General features: G+C 41.2%; 1 protein-coding gene across 1 annotated transcript; it reads right to left on the bottom strand.

The window, feature by feature from the left end:
- Window positions 1-14,530: 14,530 nt before the first annotated feature.
- LOC125204479 (uncharacterized) lies at window positions 14,531-15,926 on the bottom strand. The gene is made up of 4 exons (XM_048103144.2): window positions 15,699-15,926; window positions 15,442-15,618; window positions 15,162-15,381; window positions 14,531-14,884 (listed from the first exon to the last, which is right to left on the bottom strand). Exons 1-4 carry the CDS (start codon window positions 15,786-15,788, stop codon window positions 14,763-14,765), a joined length of 609 nt encoding a protein of 202 aa, XP_047959101.2. The 5' UTR covers window positions 15,789-15,926; the 3' UTR covers window positions 14,531-14,762.
- Window positions 15,927-18,240: the final 2,314 nt, after the last annotated feature.

The raw sequence follows: 18,240 nt of genomic DNA, 5'->3' as shown, positions 1-18,240 counted from the left end.
CAATTACATGCAAGGAGGCGGTTCCAACAGAAATTATAATGGAAACCGCCCTCACCCTAATCATTCATATTCTAACAATAATTTCTTGCAACCCCCCGCAAGATTTAAGCAAGGGAGGAGTAGTTGAGCCCGTCAAGAAAAAAGAGAATTATGACCAAGGAATCATGAAGATCTTGGAAGTGATCGCGCAAGATAGAAAAGTCAATGATACCAAGATCGGAGTTGTGGAAGCTAGGATCAACAACCTCGAGCAAGGGATAAACATAATCTCGGCTGCCATTTCAAACATCAACACTCAAATAGAGTAGGTCCAAAAGAAACTTGATGGGACAAGGCAAAGGCAGCAGCACGAGTGGACGATATCAACAAGAAGTGGGTGGTGAAGCAAAAATATGGGGACTGCCCAGCCGCCGGCGGACCGCCGCTGACCTACCAATTGCAGTCTGCCAGCCACCGGCGGACCGCCGCATACCCCGCGGCGGGCCGCCACTGACAAGGCACAATCGTCTACCAAATAGGAGCTTGTGCAGCATAACGGGATTGTACTCCCTTTTCAACCAAAGAGGAAGTTTAAGCTCGAAGAGTAGTTCAAGCATTTCCTAAACATGTTTTGTAAGATCCATACTAATATTCCTCTAGTTGAATCGCTGCAGGAAATTCCAAAATATGCAAAACTACCAAGGGAGACGATGATGGGGAAGAAAAAGCCGACTAAAGTCGGCCTTAAGCTACTACATCATTGCAGCGAGATCATCCAAAAGGAAAGTGCAGTAAAGCAGAGAGATCCGAGCCAGTTTATCATTCGGTGCCTGATTGGAGAAGGGAAAGTTGACAAGGCCCTATGCGACTTAGGGTCATCCATCAATCTCATGCCACTAAAGTACTACAAGAAGCTAAACATTGGGCCGCTCAAGACTTCAGACGTTACACTTAGGTTGGCCGATAACTCGTCTACTAAATCAGTGGGTATGACTGAGGATGTGTTGGTAAAGGTTGACGATTTCATCTTTCCTGCCGATTTTATTGTTCTTGATATGAAAATGGACAATAATGTTCCTCTAATCTTGAGTAGAGATTTTCTAGCCACTTGCAAAGCCTTGATTGATGTAGGTCGTGGGGAGATCACAATCAGTGACAATTATAGTCGCTCCACCTATAAGATCGAGAGTAAGATGCTTAAATTTGAGGAAGCAAAGCAGGCAGAGATGGAACGGCAGTGCAGGGCAATCATGGTCACGGACTTGACAAAGCCTCATGATCCATTTGAAGTGGAGGACCCTTCAACCTCCACAATTTACATTGTCAACAAGGTAGGTCCTTCTTCCAAAAAGGACGACCCTAACTCTTCAAATTCTGTTCCGCAGAAAAAGAAGCAAAAGAAGAAGAAAGCACCGAAGGAAGACCCCGAGATCTATGTGATTAAAACCAATAGGGGGGAATACAAGTGGTGGAAGAAGCTAGGGACCAAGCTGCTCCCAATGCCGATTTTCAGCACTAGGATCGCTGATCCGCCCAACTAGTGGGCCACTTCAAGTCGAGCTAACGACTCAAAACAAAAGCTCTTGTTGGGAGGCAACTCAATTTTGTTTTGTTATTTCTTGTTATTTTCGTTTTTGCCTTTCCTTCACAAAAAAAAAATAATTCGAGTGGCGGTCGCCGCACTTAACACGATGGTTGCCACACGTGTGTTTACATGTGCAGGATGGAGTCGGGCCTAGGGCAGGCTTAGGGTGGGCCAGAGTAACCGCTGAGCGGGCCGCGGCGGCCCGCCAGGAAGTGCCATTTTCAAAAGCCCGTGTGGCGGTCCGCCACGCATTACGCGACGGTCTCCACTGACGATCCAGAGATGAGAATTGGCTCTTATAAGGTAAGTTTTTCATTCCTTTTCCCATTCCTTCCTTGCACACACCCCACCATTATAAATCACCAATTTCACACACCCACACTCTCATTCTCTTAATCCTCTCCAAGTTTAGAGTTCTGCTTCAATTTTCTCCAACATAAGGTGTGAGTCCTTACTCAATTTCTAAGCTTTGCTTTAATTCTTTCATGGATTTAGGTGTTTTTGGATGAATTGTTCGGTAGAAACTCTTATTTTATGATGGGGGATGATTGTGTGTGCCTATTTTTGAATTTCCATGGTTTAATTTGTATTTTGGGTGGTGAATTGTTGTTTAGTGAATAGTGATTCTCTCTTGTTCTTAAGCTAATATGTTGCGATCATGTTCATAGCATTGTGAGACTATTATTATTTTCATGAATTGTAATACTTGTGATTTTTTTTAGAGATTATTGATTTGTATTGATTTATGGTTGATACGTCTCCGCATGGGGGATGAGTTCACGTTGGGGGATGGAATGAAGTGTCCTATTTTTGTTGATTATGCTCTAATGTTAACATGCTACAATTTAGGATGCTATGATACACAAACTTGCACATGATTCTTGATTCTTGGTTTTTACTTAGTTAAGTGCAAGTTTGGGGGAACCTTTGATTACCTATTTGTTGGTACTCTTTTTAAGAGTGTAAATTTTCTTTTGTAGGATAATGAAATCAAAAGGAAAGCCCGAGAACGCGAAGAATTATTGCATTAGCCTTGCCACAGATGAGCAAAAGGCTATGTGGAAGAAGGTGTCGGCAAGAGAGATGACACCCTTGAGATATCCCCACGATTTTCCTCTCCAAACTTTGGGGATCATGGAGGATTTTTGGAGGTTGTGCGACGTGGGCGATGGGAACGGTCTCGTCTACATGTTCCAAAGGAAGTGGCCATCTTTTAGGAAGCTCACTCTTGAGTTTCTTAGCTCACTCAAGGTCACCAAGGATCGCCGCCACAATGTCCCGCTAAGCATCGACTTCCGCCTAAGCAACCGTTGGCACTCGCTTACCATGGATGAGCTTAGTGGAGTGTTCCATTGCTTTGACTCCAATCCCGAGGTGAACAATGACTATGATTTTTCCGAGGTTTGGGGCGCGATGACTAATGAGCAAGAGCACGCCGCGGGTTATGCCAAGTCTTCGTCGATTCGCAACCCCGTCTTGAGGTACCTCCATCGCGCTATGACACAACTCATGTTTGCTAGGGTTGATGGGGGAGTGTCTCCCAAACGGAGCTTAATGTGATGTGGTGCCTGCTCAACAAGAAGAGATTCGGCTATGGAACCCTCTTTACACTTTATGTGGACCGGATCACGAAGAAAGACAGAGGCATTATAAGTTGTGGGGGCTTGATCACGGCAATTGCCGAACACTTGGGCATCTCTCTCGCCGGTTTGACGGAAGATGGTGGGGAGCGATTTATCACTTATGAAGTGCTCTTCTCGGTGGGATTATTGAAAACCGACTATTGGGGTCAATGCTTTTTCTTGCAAGTAGCGGGGGATCATTTCCCCGTCCAATCCCGCAGTTGACCAGGGTCGATATTTGGGCGAACCAAGCCAATTGGAAGCTCAATACTCCGGCCCACCGAAGAGCCATTGAGGCCAACCCCATCAATGAGGAGTTTAGAAAGAAGAACATCCCTTCTCGCATTCCCGTCTTTGAAGCCGAAGATGACTCCACCTATGATGCTATTGATCACTATAATGAGGAAGGGGAGCATTCGCATGCCCAAGATAGTGGAGTGCCGCCACCACCACCGCCCCAATATAGCCAAGAAGAAGAAGAAAAGGAAGTGGAGGACCATCGCGCCGGACTTGAGCGAACCGCCGCCGCGGGAGGCCAAATCCCTATGAGGAGTTCCAATCGAACACCTCCGCCCAACTAGGAGATATTTACTCCTACATGCAAAACATGTCCAACACTTGGGACAATCGATGGGCGGATGATACGCCCGGATTTTGCACTGTTTTAAGGCCATTATTTGGTCCGTTTTTGTTATCAAAATCACTCTACATGTCCATTATTTGCATATTCTATACATTTTGGTATTTTGACGTGTTTTGTGAGAAATGTGCATATTTGATCCGAAAAGGGGAGTAAAAACGCATAGTCTGGAAATCTGGAGTCAGACGGCGACCAGCGACCGCCGCGAATTTGTACGGCGACCGCCGGCGCCCGGCGGTCAGAGCTATGTGGCGGCCCGCCTCGGAAATTTACGCTAGGAGAAGAGTCTCGTCCGGCGACCGCCGGAGGACATGTGGCGGTCCGCCACCGAAGGGTCAGAGTCTCTGGACTCCAACGCGGCGACCGCCGGCCAAGGTGCGGCGGCCCGCCGGAGAAAGGCGGTGAATCCGACCAGCCCTAGATTTGCTCCAAGATTTACCAAATTTTGAAGATCTTTTCCTTCTATGATGAGGAATAATCTTCCCCTATAAATAGGACCTCAAGCTTCATCAAAAGAGAGTTTTTCACACAACAAGAACACATTCATAGAGATCAAAAGCTAGAGTACTTCAATTGTGCAAGGAGTTGAAGAAGGATTTCAAGAACATCAAGAACGACAAGGATTCAACCTACGGGTTTTATTTGCTTTAGTTTTATGTTCAGATTGTTTTCCCTTCAATCTATGTTTTTAGTTTATTCAGTCATGTGTAACTAAACTCATAGGATTCTAGGGATGTGTTAGTAGCAACTTTGGTTATACAATTCCGTTTTCTATTTAATATCCATTTTGTTTTTACTTTGTTTCTTCCCTAAGTTAATCATGATGCTTCATAATTGAGTGACACAATTATGTATGATTCAATACAACTTGCTTCATAACTGTGACAGAGTTCTAGCGAGTTAGATCCACTTAGTAGACACTACAGTTAGCTTCCTTTAAAACGGCACTGTTAATTGAGAGTGAGGACTTTTCAAGGGTCTTAGGAGCTTTTTGGAGTTACGTGTTAGGATTGACAACCCTAATATTAGTAATCAACGTTTGTATCGCATGAGCATAAGCTAGGTGACTCGTCCTTTCAAAGTATTAACTGTGCTAGGGTATTGTAGTTTGGAATTTGTATAACCATAAAAGCGAAAGCACATCCCTGGAATTCCCCTTATCTCTATACTTTTCTCTCCGTAATTTGCTTGGATTTAGTTGTTTACTGTTTTTAATATTTACTGTTTTACAAAAAGTTACAAAAAATTCTTGTTTCTCCAGATAGTAATTGAGTTCTAGTAGAAGATAGACACTTTGTGTACATCTTCCCCGTGTTCGATACCCGGTACTAACCTTTTGCTATACTATACCTACTCTGTATACTTGCAGGTATTTATAGTGCAAATAAAAAGTGCATCAAGTTTTTGGCGCCGTTGCCGGGGAAGATAATTCACTTTGGAGTGATATCTTCAAACGAACAATTTTACTACTTTGGATTTTACTGCTTTCAATTTTTATTTTATTTTATTTTTATTTTCGTTTTTATTTATTTTTATTTTTATTTTTATTTTATTTATTTATTTTTTTTAGTTTCTGCAGGTTGTGCAGATTTACGTATCTTGTGGAGAAAATAAGATGGCGGAGCCTACCAACCACGATCTTATCGTCGCCCTCCGAAAGGAGGTGGAAGAAATGCGAGAAGAGAGAGCTCGGGCAAAAGCTGAAAAAGAAAAACGAGCAAGGGAGGTAGTTCCAGTCTTGAATATGTTTAGTCATGGTAACATTGTGGACATTCCTGCAGGACCGCAGATAGAGGCCAATAACTTCAAGTTGGGAATACCCTTAATCAATAGGGTTGAACAAAATGCCTTCGCAGGAAGAGATAATGAGGACGCGAATCGACATCTCACCAAGTTTGTGGAAATAGCTAATACAATCAAGATCAATGGTGTTGATGATGATATTGTGAGGGTAAGACTTTTTCCCTTTTCCTTAACTAATGCTGCTAAAGAATGGTATGATTGTCTGTCTACAGATAAAACCACCAATTGGAAGGATCTAGTGGTACTCTTTCTCGACAAGTACTACCCGCCTGGCACCATCCTTAAGCTTAAGTGTGAGATTTTTCAATTCATGCAAGGATCCGATGAGCCTCTATATGAAGCTCTCGCACGTTTCAAAACTCTCCTCCGCAAATGCCCGAACCATGGTTTTGGAATAGACCATCAGGTAGGAATCCTTTATAATGGGTTTAACGAAAAAATCTCTAGTTTATTGGATTCAGGGGCGAATGGGGGATTCTTGAGGAAAGGAGGAGTTGCTGCTATGGAGGTGATAGAGGAATTAGCTACCAACAGTCGGGGTTGGTCCAAAGAGAAGCACAAAGCTGAAAGGCTAGATGCAGTGAAGAGACCATGTGGGAATGAGACATCTCAAGAATTGGCATCCATCAGAGCAAGACTTGAAAAATTAGAAGCTACAGGCAAAGAGGGGAATGTCATCAAAGATGTTAAATATGTCCAAAATGGGGGGTTCAATGTGAGCAAAAAAAAAGAGTGGAGCCACCTACCAATGGAGAAAAATATGAGATGGGCATCCAAAAGATCTTGGAGGTGATGCTTGAAGATAGGAAGATTAATGACACCAAGATCGGAGTGGTCGAAGCAAGGATAAACAACCTCGAGCAAGGAATGAACACAATCTCGGCAGCTGTAACCAATATTACCACTCAGCAAGAGGCAGCAGCAAGAGTGGATGATATTAACAAGAAGTGGGTGGCAAAGCAGAAATCTGGGGACTGCCCAGTCGCCGGCGGACCGCCGCAGACCCCGCAGCGGCCCGCCACTGAGACGGCAGAGTCAACCACGCAGGACTGCCCAGTCGCCGGCGGACCGCCGCACACCCCGCAGCGGCCCGCCACTGACAAGGCAGAATCGTCCACTAAGCAGGAGCTTGTGCGGCACAACGGGATTGTACTCCCTTTTCAGCCAAAGAGGAAGTTCAAGCTTGAAGAGCAGTTCAAGCAATTCCTTAACATGTTTTGCAAGGTCCATACTAACATTCCACTTGTTGAATCGTTGCAGGAGATACCAAAGTATGCAAAGCTACTAAGGGAGGCGGTAATGAGGAAGAAAAAGCCGACTAAAGCCGACCTTAAGCTACCGCATCATTGCAACGAGATCATCCAAAAGGAAAGGGCAGTGAAGCAAAGAGATCCGGGCCAGTTCATCATTAGGTGCCGAATTGGAGAAGGAAAAGTTGATAAGGCCCTCTGTGATTTGGGAGCAAGCATCAACATCATGCCGCTGAAGTACTATGAAAAGCTCAACATCGGGCCACTCAAGACCTCGGATGTGACCATAAGGTTGGCCGATAACACGGCCATCAAAACGGTGGGTATGATTGAGGATGTCTTGGTGAAGGTAGACGATTTCATCTTTCCTGCCGACTTCATTATTCTTGATATGAAAGTAGACAAGAATGTACCTCTAATCTTAGGCAGAGATTTTCTTGCCACTTGCAAAGCTTTGATTGATGTAGGTCGTGGCGAGATCACAATCAGTGATAATCATGGTCAATCCACCTATAAGATCGAGAGCGAGATGCTAAAGTTTGAGGAGGCAAAGCGGGCAAAAATGGAACAACAGTGCAGAACAGTCATGGCTACCGACTTGACCAAGTCTAAAGATCCCTTTGAAGCGGAGGATCCTTCTACCTCCACTATCTACATTATCAAAGAGGTAAGACACTCTTCTAAAAAGGGTGATGCTAATTCTTCTACATCTGCTCCACAGAAGAAGAAACTGAAGAGAAAGAAAACACCCAAAGAGGACCCCGAGATATACATCATCAAAACGAAAGAGGGGAAGTACAAGTGGTGGAAGAAGCTAGGGACCAAATTGCTCCCTATGCCAATTTTCAACACTCGAGTTATTGATCCGCCCAACTAGTGGGCCACTTCAAGTCGAGCTAACGACTTTAACAAAAGCACTTATTGGGAGGCAACCCAATTTTCTTTTATATTTTTTATTTTCTCGTTTTTTTCTTATGTTCTGTAAAAAAAAAATATTTGGTGGCGGTCGCCGCACTTAAAGCACGGCGGTCGCCACACGTGTGTTAACATGTGCAGGAAGGATCGGGCTTAGGGCGGGCCAGAGTAACCGCTGCACGGGCCGCGGCGGCCCGCCAGGATTGCTGTTTACGAAGGCCCGTGTGGCGGCCCGCCACGAGAGACGCGGCGGTCGCCACACGCAGTCCAGAGACGGGATTTCCACCATAAAAGGTATGTTTTCCATTCCTTTTCACATTCCTTCTCAAATTCCTTCCTTGCACACAACCCCCACCTATATAAATTACCAAATTCACACACCCACACTATCATTCTCTCAATTCTCTCAAAGTCTAGAGCTCTTCTTCTACAAATTCTCTCCACAAAAAGGTATGAATCCTAACTCAATTTCTGAGTTTTGCTTTACTTCTTCCATGGATTGTGCTTTATTTTGGGTGAATTGTTCGGTAGAATCTCTTAATTCATGATGGGGGATGACTATGTGTATGAATTTTTGAATTCTATGGTTTAATTTTTGCTTGATTGGTGATTATTAAGTTGTGAATGATGATTCTCTCTTGGTTTATAGTGTTTAAAAGTTGCAATCATGTTCATAGCATTGTGACTTCCATGAATTGCAATATTTGTGATGTTGTAGAGATTGTTGGTTTTTATGGATATTTGGTTGATACGTCTCTGCATGGGGGATGAATTCACGTTGGGGGATGATTTGTTGTGTCCTAATTTTGTTGATTTTGCTTAACATGTTATTATGCCAAAAATTAGGATGCTATTGTACCCAAGCTTGCATATAAGTTCTTATCTCTTCATTTTTACTTGGTTGAATGCAAGTTTGGGGGAACTTTTGATCTCCCACTTGTTGATGCTCTTTTAAGAGTGTAATTTCTTTTGTAGGATAATGGGATCAAAAGGGAAACCGGAGAATGCGAAGAACTATGGCATTAGCCTTGCCACGGAAGAGCAAAAGGCTATGTGGAAGAAAGTGTCGGCCCGAGAAACGGCACCTTCTAGATATCCCCACGATTTCCCTCTCCAAACTTTGGGGATCATGGAGGATTTTTGGAAGTTGTGCGACGTGGGTGATGGGAATGGCCTCGTCTACATGTTCCAAAGGAAGTGGCCATCGTTTCGAAAGTATACTCTCGAGTTCCTCAGCTCGCTAAAGGTCACTAAGGATCGCCGCCAAAATTTTTCACTTAGCATTGATTTCCGCCTAGGGAACCGTTGGCACTCGCTCACCATGGAAGAGCTTAGTGGGATCTTCCATTGCTTCGACCCCAACCCCGAAGAGGACAATGAATATGAATTTTCAGAGGTTTGGGGGGCGATGACAAATGAGCAAGAGCATGCAGCGGGCTATGCCAAGTCTTCATCAATTCGCAACCCCGTCTTGAGGTACCTCCATCGTGCTATGACTCAGCTTATGTTTGCTCGTATCGATGGGGGAAGTGTCTCCCAAACGGAGCTCAACGTGATGTGGTGCCTACTCAACAAGAAGGGAATCGATTATGGGACCCTCTTTACTTACTATGTGAATAGGATCACGAAGAAAGACGGGGGCGTCATTTGTTGTGGGGGATTGATTACGGCAATTGGCGAACATTTGGGGGTCTCTTTTGCCGGTATGACGGAGGATGGTGGAGAAAAGTTTATCACTTATGAGGTGCTATTTTCGGTGGGGCTTTTGAAGACCGATCATTGGGGTCAAGGGTATTTTATGCAAGTAGCAGGGGATTACTTTCCCGTTCCACTCCCGCAATTGACCAAGGTTGATGTTTGGGCAAACCAAGCCAATTGGAAGCTCGACACACCCGCCCACCGGAGAGCTATCGAGGCTAACCCCGTCAATGGGGAATTTAGAAAGAGGAACATTCCCTCTCGCATTCCTCAATTTGAGCCCGATGAGGATTCCGCATTTGATGCCATTGATAACTATGAAGAAGGCGCGGAGCATTCACAAGCTCAAAGGAGTGTAGCACCGCCACCACCGCAATCCCAACCACAACGAGAAGAGGAAGAAGAAGAAGAGGAAGTGGAAGGACATCGCCGCCTGACACGAGCGAACCGCCGCCGCGGGAGGCCAAATCCGGAAGAGGAGTTTCAAGTCAACACCTCCGCCCAATTAGGAGAAATTTTCTCCTATATGCAAAACATGTCCAACGCTTGGGACAATCGATGGGCGGAGCAACAAGCGGAGAATGCCTACAACCGCCAAGGGTGGACGGCTCAAGGCGATTGGCGCACGGCGGAGCAAGGATTTTGGGAGCAACAACGTTTGGAAGACGTTCATCGGCGTCAACAATATGAAGAGCTCCGAAGGATGGCCGCCGAAGCTAGAGAGGAACGAGAGACAATGAGCAGTGATATCACGTACCTCGTTGGAGCTTTCGAGGATCTTAGCGCCCGTTTCCCTCCACCTCCTCAAGATTGAAGAAGTCAAGCTCGATGACTTTAAATGAGCATTTGTACCATGTTTTTGGATGTTTTTGAGACGATTTATTTCCTTGATTTAACAATTTTTGCTTTAATTTTAAGTATTTTTGGTTTTGGTTTAATTTTGTGCTTTGCAAAAATTTTCGCAGGTTCTGACCTCTCCGTGGCGACCGCCGCAAGCTCTGCGGCGGTCCGCCACCTGAACGCTGGAAAGCATCTTTGACGTGCGGCGACCGCCGAACAGCTGCGGCGGACCGCCACCTGGGCACAATTTTCCAGCGCGATTTTTCGAAATTCTTCGAATTTTCGCCCCGCTCAACCTCTACGCGAAATTTTTCAGGGTACGTTTTTGTTTTCAGTAGTATACTCACGTCCCTACCGACTCTACAAACTTATTTTACACTTTGTTGTAAATAAGTTTGGGGGGATGAAGTCGGCGGTGGTTCGACTGCCGAGGACATGGCTTAGCCGGGTGGGAGGACGACAGTCGCACGGCTCCGTCGCGGCGGCCTAATGTGAGCCGCGAGACCGCCTTAACGGTTAAAATGGATTTTTTTTATTCTTTAATTTTTATCTATAAAATACCTATTCTGAATTCTCAATTTATTTTTTTTTCATTTCAATTATTTTTGTTATAGTTTAATTAAAATATACTAATAATTTAAAAAATGTGAAGCGTGGCTAGATATGATTGAAAAAGTTTTATGTGACTGAAGTATGGCTGGCTGTGATTACCGAGTAAATAATTTTTTTTTATGCCTGAGGCAGGGTTGTTTCATAATTGTAGCCTCAATTGTCGAGAATCAAGACGCTGGAAAGAATCAATCTAACTTGGAAAAAATTTACCGAGACCCAAGAGAGATGTTGCCTAATACGGAAATCAAATGGAGAAGCAAAAGATGCAATGCATATTGCCCATAATTAACAATTAAACAAGTTAAAAGCAAAATTCGTGACACAATAAATCAAAATTAAAAACAAATTGATACTCCCTTGTTTCTGAATAAGAGTTTCATTTTACTATTTTAGCCCATTCGCAAGTAGAAATTCTGGTTCATTATTATTATAATTAAATGGTAAGAGGCCTCCACATTCCACTAACTCATTCAACTCGCATATCATTTAAAACTAATATATACAAATGGGACTCATATCCACTAACTTTCTTCCATCCACTTTTTTTAATATTTCTTAAAACCCATGCTGGATGAAAATGGAACTCCTATTCGCCGACGGAGGGAGTATTCACTAATACCTAAACAAAACATAATCATTTAAGTATAATACTCCTTCCGTCCAACTAGTAGGATACACTTTGCCATTTAATTTGTTCCAAATAATATGACACTATGTCTATTTTGAAAACAAAAAAAACAATTATCGTGCGGTAGTTGTTTTTGTAGATGCCAGCAAATCGAGTGATGGTCCTCTTCACCCGCTCCCACTATTTCCGGCACGGCTCAGCCGCATGTTACATCCCACCAGCCGGTAGAATTTGACGTTGGCCTTTCTAATGCGTGCCCACATCTTGTCGATAGTCTAATTACTCCCGATAATGGGATCTTCAACTATACTGATCCAGGCCTTTGTCAGAGCGATGCACTCCTCCTCACTCCAGATCCTCACTCCAGACGGTCCTCCGTCCCTCGGTGGCCTCCTCCCCATCGTCCCCTGCATGCGAGGACTCACCGGTGCCCCGGCCCTTGCCCTTGCCATTCTTCTTCGACTTCCCTGGTGAAGCAACCCGTCCCCATACCACCGGTTGACCCTGAGCGGGAGGCTCCGTCACGGTGATAGACCCAACTCATCCAGTGAGAAAGTCTCAATGCCGGTGAACTGAGTCTCCAGTGGAGTACTCTGGGAACCGGCAGACAATAAATCCATGTAGGGCCGATAGACATTGTCCCCAGGTGATTGGAGGACCCCACTTTGCTACCCCCCACTCCGGCAGACATGCCCTGCATCATACCGGGCATCATCATCCAGCTCATCCCGGGCATCATCCCGGCCGCCATCCCCGTCATCCCCCCACTCACCCCGGGCATTTGGAACACCATCACACCCATTCCTGCCATCTAAGGGTACATATTATAGTACCCGCCCATCATCCCCGGCATTTAGGGCATCATCCCCCCCCATTCCGGGCATCATCCTGGGCATCCCGGCAGTTCCGCCGGCGTTTCCCCCACCTCCAACGAGGAATGTCGGCGTTTGTGACTCACTCGTGGCGGGAGAATCACTGTCGTGCTTCAATTATCTTCAATAGAAATGAGAGTAGAGAGAGACAGAAACTCGTTAATACAAGTGGTGCAAATGAAATGAAGTGCAACGAGCCGTATATACAGGGGCGGATCTATGTATATAGTTGGTGGGGCATTTGCCCCTCCTCAAAAGTTTATACTAGTGGTATTTTTCTCCAAATTTAAAAATTTATTTGATATTCTCCATTAAATGCTCCTCCTCGTTACTACAAAATATGTTTACAAGTATACTTTTGCCCCTCCTTATGTCAAATCCAGGCTCCGCCCCTACGTATACATAGTGTTTAAAAAAAATAAAAATTTAGGATGTCCGCCGGGATGTCGGTCGAGTCACCACAATAAGGATAACCCTACAGACGACATCTCATCCGTCTCCCACGTCTGTCACCCACTCCTCCATGCAATAGTGGACGTCACTGATAAACGAGCTGCTCACCGGTCGGATGTCTGTCGGACGTTCGCTATGGTGGATGCTCTTTTATGGAGTAGTAATAGTTTTTTACAACTGAGCCAAACTGATTAAACAATTTAATGTGTTGGACATATTCCAGTCAAAGGAATCTAATCTAGATATTTTTTACGTAGTCGCCTTTATGGTTTTTGTCTTGCTATATTGTCTGATCTTCATTTTATTTTTATGTCTGTCGTGATTTCTGGAATAATCTACTCACTTGTGTCTATACTTGTTGACTTATTAATTTTTCCATTTAACAAGTTTGTGAAAATGGGTATAACACATGTACAATTATTTAAATTAAATCTAAACTCATTTTAAATATATGTTACATTAAAAACTAATTTTATTTTACAATTTACATTAAATTCATACTATTTTTTAGTATTTCATATATTTAGACAAAAAAGTAATTTTATAGTATGATTGGAGAAATTTTCTGCACAAAAAAAAATGAGATTTAACACTCCTATTAAAAATGAAAAGTTTTTCTTTATGAATTATCCTATAAAAAATGAAACGTTATTTAAAATGGAAACAACTTCATCTCTACTTTTTCATCTTTCTTATTTGCTCTCTCTTCATAAGCAGACAAAAAAAACTACTCCCTCCGTCCCGGAGTATTAGACTCACTTCTTTTGGGCACATGATTTAAGGAATTGATATTTAAATAGTTAAAGTGGAGAGAGTAAAGTATGAGAGAGGGAAAAAGTAGGGGAGAGAAGAGAGAGAAAAGTAGGTGGAGAATAAAATAAGATAGATATTTTTTGCTAAAAGGGGAAATGAGTCTAATATGTTGGGACATCCCAAAAAGAAAAGTTGGTCTAATACCTTGGGACGGAGGGAGTACATAAAATTATGTTATGATTCTCAAATGTTTCATATTTAATGGGATAGAGATGTATATATAATTGGAGATGATTTAAGAAAAAAACTCAAAAATAAGTACACCATCTGTTCTATAGTAATGAAAGCATTTTTTTTCGACACGAAGATTAAGAAAAATTGTGTTAGGTAAGTAAGTTAAGTTAAGAGAAAATAAAGTGGAAAATGAAAAAGGTAGAGAGATGAAGAGAGTAAAGTATGTGTGGAAAAATATGTTGAATTTTTCTAAAAAGGGAAATGATTTTATTACTCTGGAACATACCAAAATGACAAAATAACTCTGTTACTATGGAACATACCAAAATGACAAAATGACTCTGTTACTATGAAACGGAGGAATATAATAGGAAAAAAAAACAAACATTCTCGTCTTTGTACCTTTGTCTTAATATAAATAGATATGTTTTGCCGATTCATGTATTGTTTACTTTAGTAATGAATTTTAGCCAATTGGAAGGACACCCATCGTATTCTGGAATAATATTGTTAGAATAGGTAAATACTTTTCATTTTAACTTAACAAAGTGAACATTATTCATCTTGAAACAAAAGGAAAATGGAAAAAAGGCTGTCCTCTTCAACATAATTTGTTGCACCTCAAGCCAAACAAAACAAACACACATAATCTATCAAGGTTATTCCATTCATCACTTTTGTAATTTATAATCTAAATAAAAAATAATCAGTCGCTAATCTTTTTCATCATCATCTACTACTACTAGTATTAACTACTGCCACTGTCTTAGTACTACACTACTACTCTGTATACCCATATTCTTTCTCTCTACTAAAAATATAATTAACGAAATCAATGCAAAAATCACCATTTAGTGATTCGGTGTATCCCGGCTTTTTTAATACGTCCACTCTTGTGGAAGCCTGAGTTCTTGACTCATAGCGGGTTCGGGCTGGCTTCTTCTTTGTTGTCCTCGTAGGAACGGCCCATTCTGGTTTCTTCTTTGCTTCACACTAGCACCTGCAAATTTTGAGAATAAGTTGTTAGCAAATACTCCCTCTCCCACAAAAAATACTCTTTTTCCTTTTTTGTTTTTTTATATACTCCATTTCATATCCCTTTTTTGGTTTTTTGATAAATGTACATATTTTTCTCTTCATTCTTTATTAATAATATTCTCTTTCGTTATCAATTTTGTATTAAAATCCCAAAATTGGGAGAGAATAATTAGTACTTTAATGCTGCATCTAACACAAGTGTAGAGAAATTAAAACAGCAAATGAGTGAAGTTAATGACCTGGTTTGTTCCGGTTTTGGGCGGGGACGGATCCTAATGTTCTTGGCAAAAAAACTCCGGTTCCGATTCGCTCTTTTTTAAGGGCAGTTTCTCCAAGGAAAACCGTTTTCATTGGTTGCTGCTGTTGAGACTGGTGCAAAGAAGGCCAGGACGCCATGGAACCTTGACTTGTTCCTATTTCTCGGTCGATTTGCCCCCACATGCTGTGATGCTGCTGAAACTGTAGCAAAATTTGAGATTCAGTTTGAAAAATAAAAAGAAGAAGACAGAGGGGACTAACATTAGTGGCTTGCAGGTGCAGAAAAGCGAGAGAGGCTTGTGTCTTGACAAAGGGCTTGATTTCATCAGCAATTCGCATCCTCTGCACTTGCTCTGCAGCAGCACATAGTAAATCCCAACCACTAATTTCCTTGGACGAAGAAGAAGCGCATAGAGTCGATTGTGGAGACTCCAATCCCTACAGCAATGAAAAATCACAAATTCAAATTCAAATTCAAACTCAAATTCAGCAAGTAAATATGAGAGAGAAGTAGAAACCTTGGAGGAGTGAGTGATAAAATCGTCTTCGTCGCTCTCGGTCCCGGTGGCTGAGCTCAGATCATCCGCCGCCTTGGTCTTGAAGTCCATGAGCAAATCATCGTCCGTGAGAATCTCTGAGGGTAGCCAGAACTCTCCATCGTGAAGCTCTTAGGCCATGGCAACTTTATCTGGGAGGCGGAGAGGAGATGGTGGGAAATTTATGTGTAGAGTGAGGGAGTTATATAAGGTGGGAACCCTAGAAGCGCGGCGGTGCCAACAAATACTTTGAAATACAGTTGTAGTCATGTAAGATGGTGGTGGGGTCCGCCTCTCACTAGGTTCCCGCATTTGGGCCCCTTTTTTCTCACTTGGGCCTATATTTTTCATGTTTTTTAAAAAAAATTCACTTTATTTTCAATAGTTAAATAAGTAGTTGTAACTTGTAAGTAGGGGGAATTAATGGTTAAGCAACACGAATTAATCCTATTGCATTATGAGCTCTTTATTTATGGCCAAATGTAGATTACTCTAAAATCTAAATGGAGTATACACTCTCAGATTCTATTCATTCTTTTCAAATTGCCGGTGTTTGATTATTATATGGAATACATAGTTATGTAGTACTTTCTCCATCTTTAAAAAAATAGATAACATTTGAAATTATATGAGTTTTAATACATAATTGGTGAAATAGAGAAAGATGGAAAGAAAAAAATGATTGGAGTATTGTTAGTAAAGATCGAGACCCACCTCTTTAGAGAGATTTTAAAAAAAAAATAGAATTGATACATTACAAAATAGCAAATATGATATATTTTTAAAGATTAGGTTGAAAAATGTGAAAGACAATATAGAATAATCAGAGAAATTAATTTTAAAGTTGTACAAAGAAGAGAAAGTATCACACACACATCTGTTATATAATTGTCTTAAAGTAATAACTAATTTTATTTAACATAATTAATGTTGAAATGTATGCATCAGTATGGGATCCATTTGAGTGATATTTTGAGCAAGGGGGATCTCCACGTCTAAAGTGGGCGCACAGTTTACAGTTTACAATACATTCTTAATCTTACTTCGTTGATAAATTCATAGTTATTGCTCCTTAAATTTGCGCGCTGAGTTTTGTTATTTGATAGAGAGGCGACTTTTTTAAAAAAAAAAAGCACCATGAATATGTTTTATGCAACAATCAAGTGTGTGTGTGTCTGTGTGTTACACACAAATATTAAGTAATGTGTGTCTTTGTGCGTGAATAAAAGTACTAGTAGTAGTAGTAAATGTTCATGCAACTCAAATGTTTCGTGCGTGGCTATACCGACAACAATTAATACAAAATTCAAAAAACATAAAAGAATTCATAGCAGGGTATAAAGTATTTTTATATCTGGATCAAGACTTAAGTGGTGGATGTTGATAATCCCTCAATTAAGGAAATGGCAGCATTAATAATTAGAATATGGAGAGAAGGGTGACAACGTGGTGGCGCCTTTGTGATTGGTGGAGTGATGTGGCGGAAGGAACACACGTTTGTCGTTATCCACGACTAACGTGCTTCATTATGCGTTGCATGTACACTTACAAATTAAGAAATAGTGTCTGGGTATTTTTAATTTAAGGTTTTCAGATTTTCTGCCTTTCACAATGCATGTAACACCCATCCTTTTCGTACTCTAATTCTATAAAATTTATTGCTTTTAATTATCGTGACATCAATGCAACAAATGAGCCATATTGTAAAATGTTCTTGCTATAATGATTGCTACATTAATTGGGGTTAATAATTAAGTTGTGGTGTGAATCATAGTTTATTACGAGTTGAGATGTTGATTCAAGTTTAGTACTTTTGTTTCGGACGAATTGATTTCATTTTGATATTTAATTATTTGGAATAACACTAAAGTACTGATAAATTCCATATGCGAGGTTCACAATCGATTTATCAAAATTGTGAATTTGATTGACTCAATTCCATGTTGGGTACGATAAATTAAATAAATACTGGAAATCTAATCTTTTGAAATACAATCTCTAGCTTAGTATTTAAATAAAACTAGTATCACGTCGTTTGTGCCATGCACAAATTAATATATTTTTAAAACATTAATTTTCAATTTTAAATTAATTAAATAAAATTAGAAAATCAATATTAACAATGAACAATATGAGTAACAATTTTAGTTATATCAGAATCAAAAATCTATACAAATCAATATTGAAGCATAATTGAAACAAATCGTAGTATAATATAATGCTTAAACATTAAATCATGGAGTAGGAAGATAGAAATCTATCACAATAAAGAATTAAACACAATGCATAATTATTCATCATTTTTAAAACTTCTTTATACACTACATTAACATTAACTTTAAAATTAAAATAAATCTCATCATTATAAACTAAAACTTTCAATTCTTCACAATTCGTCACTCTTAAACAGAACTCATAGGTAAAATAACTCGTTTGTCATCTTTAAAGCCGCCCACCTCACCTAAAACTATAATAAAATAAGAAACAAAATCAATTTGCAATACACAAAATCAATATGTATTAA

Source organism: Salvia hispanica, chromosome 6 (genome assembly GCF_029641045.1).
Source record: "Salvia hispanica isolate PSC_SH4W2 chromosome 6, Shi_PSC_v1, whole genome shotgun sequence".
NCBI lineage: Eukaryota > Viridiplantae > Streptophyta > Magnoliopsida > Lamiales > Lamiaceae > Salvia > Salvia hispanica.
Note: the sequence above shows the minus strand (reverse complement) of the source record. Positions and strands in the feature narration are given on the sequence as shown.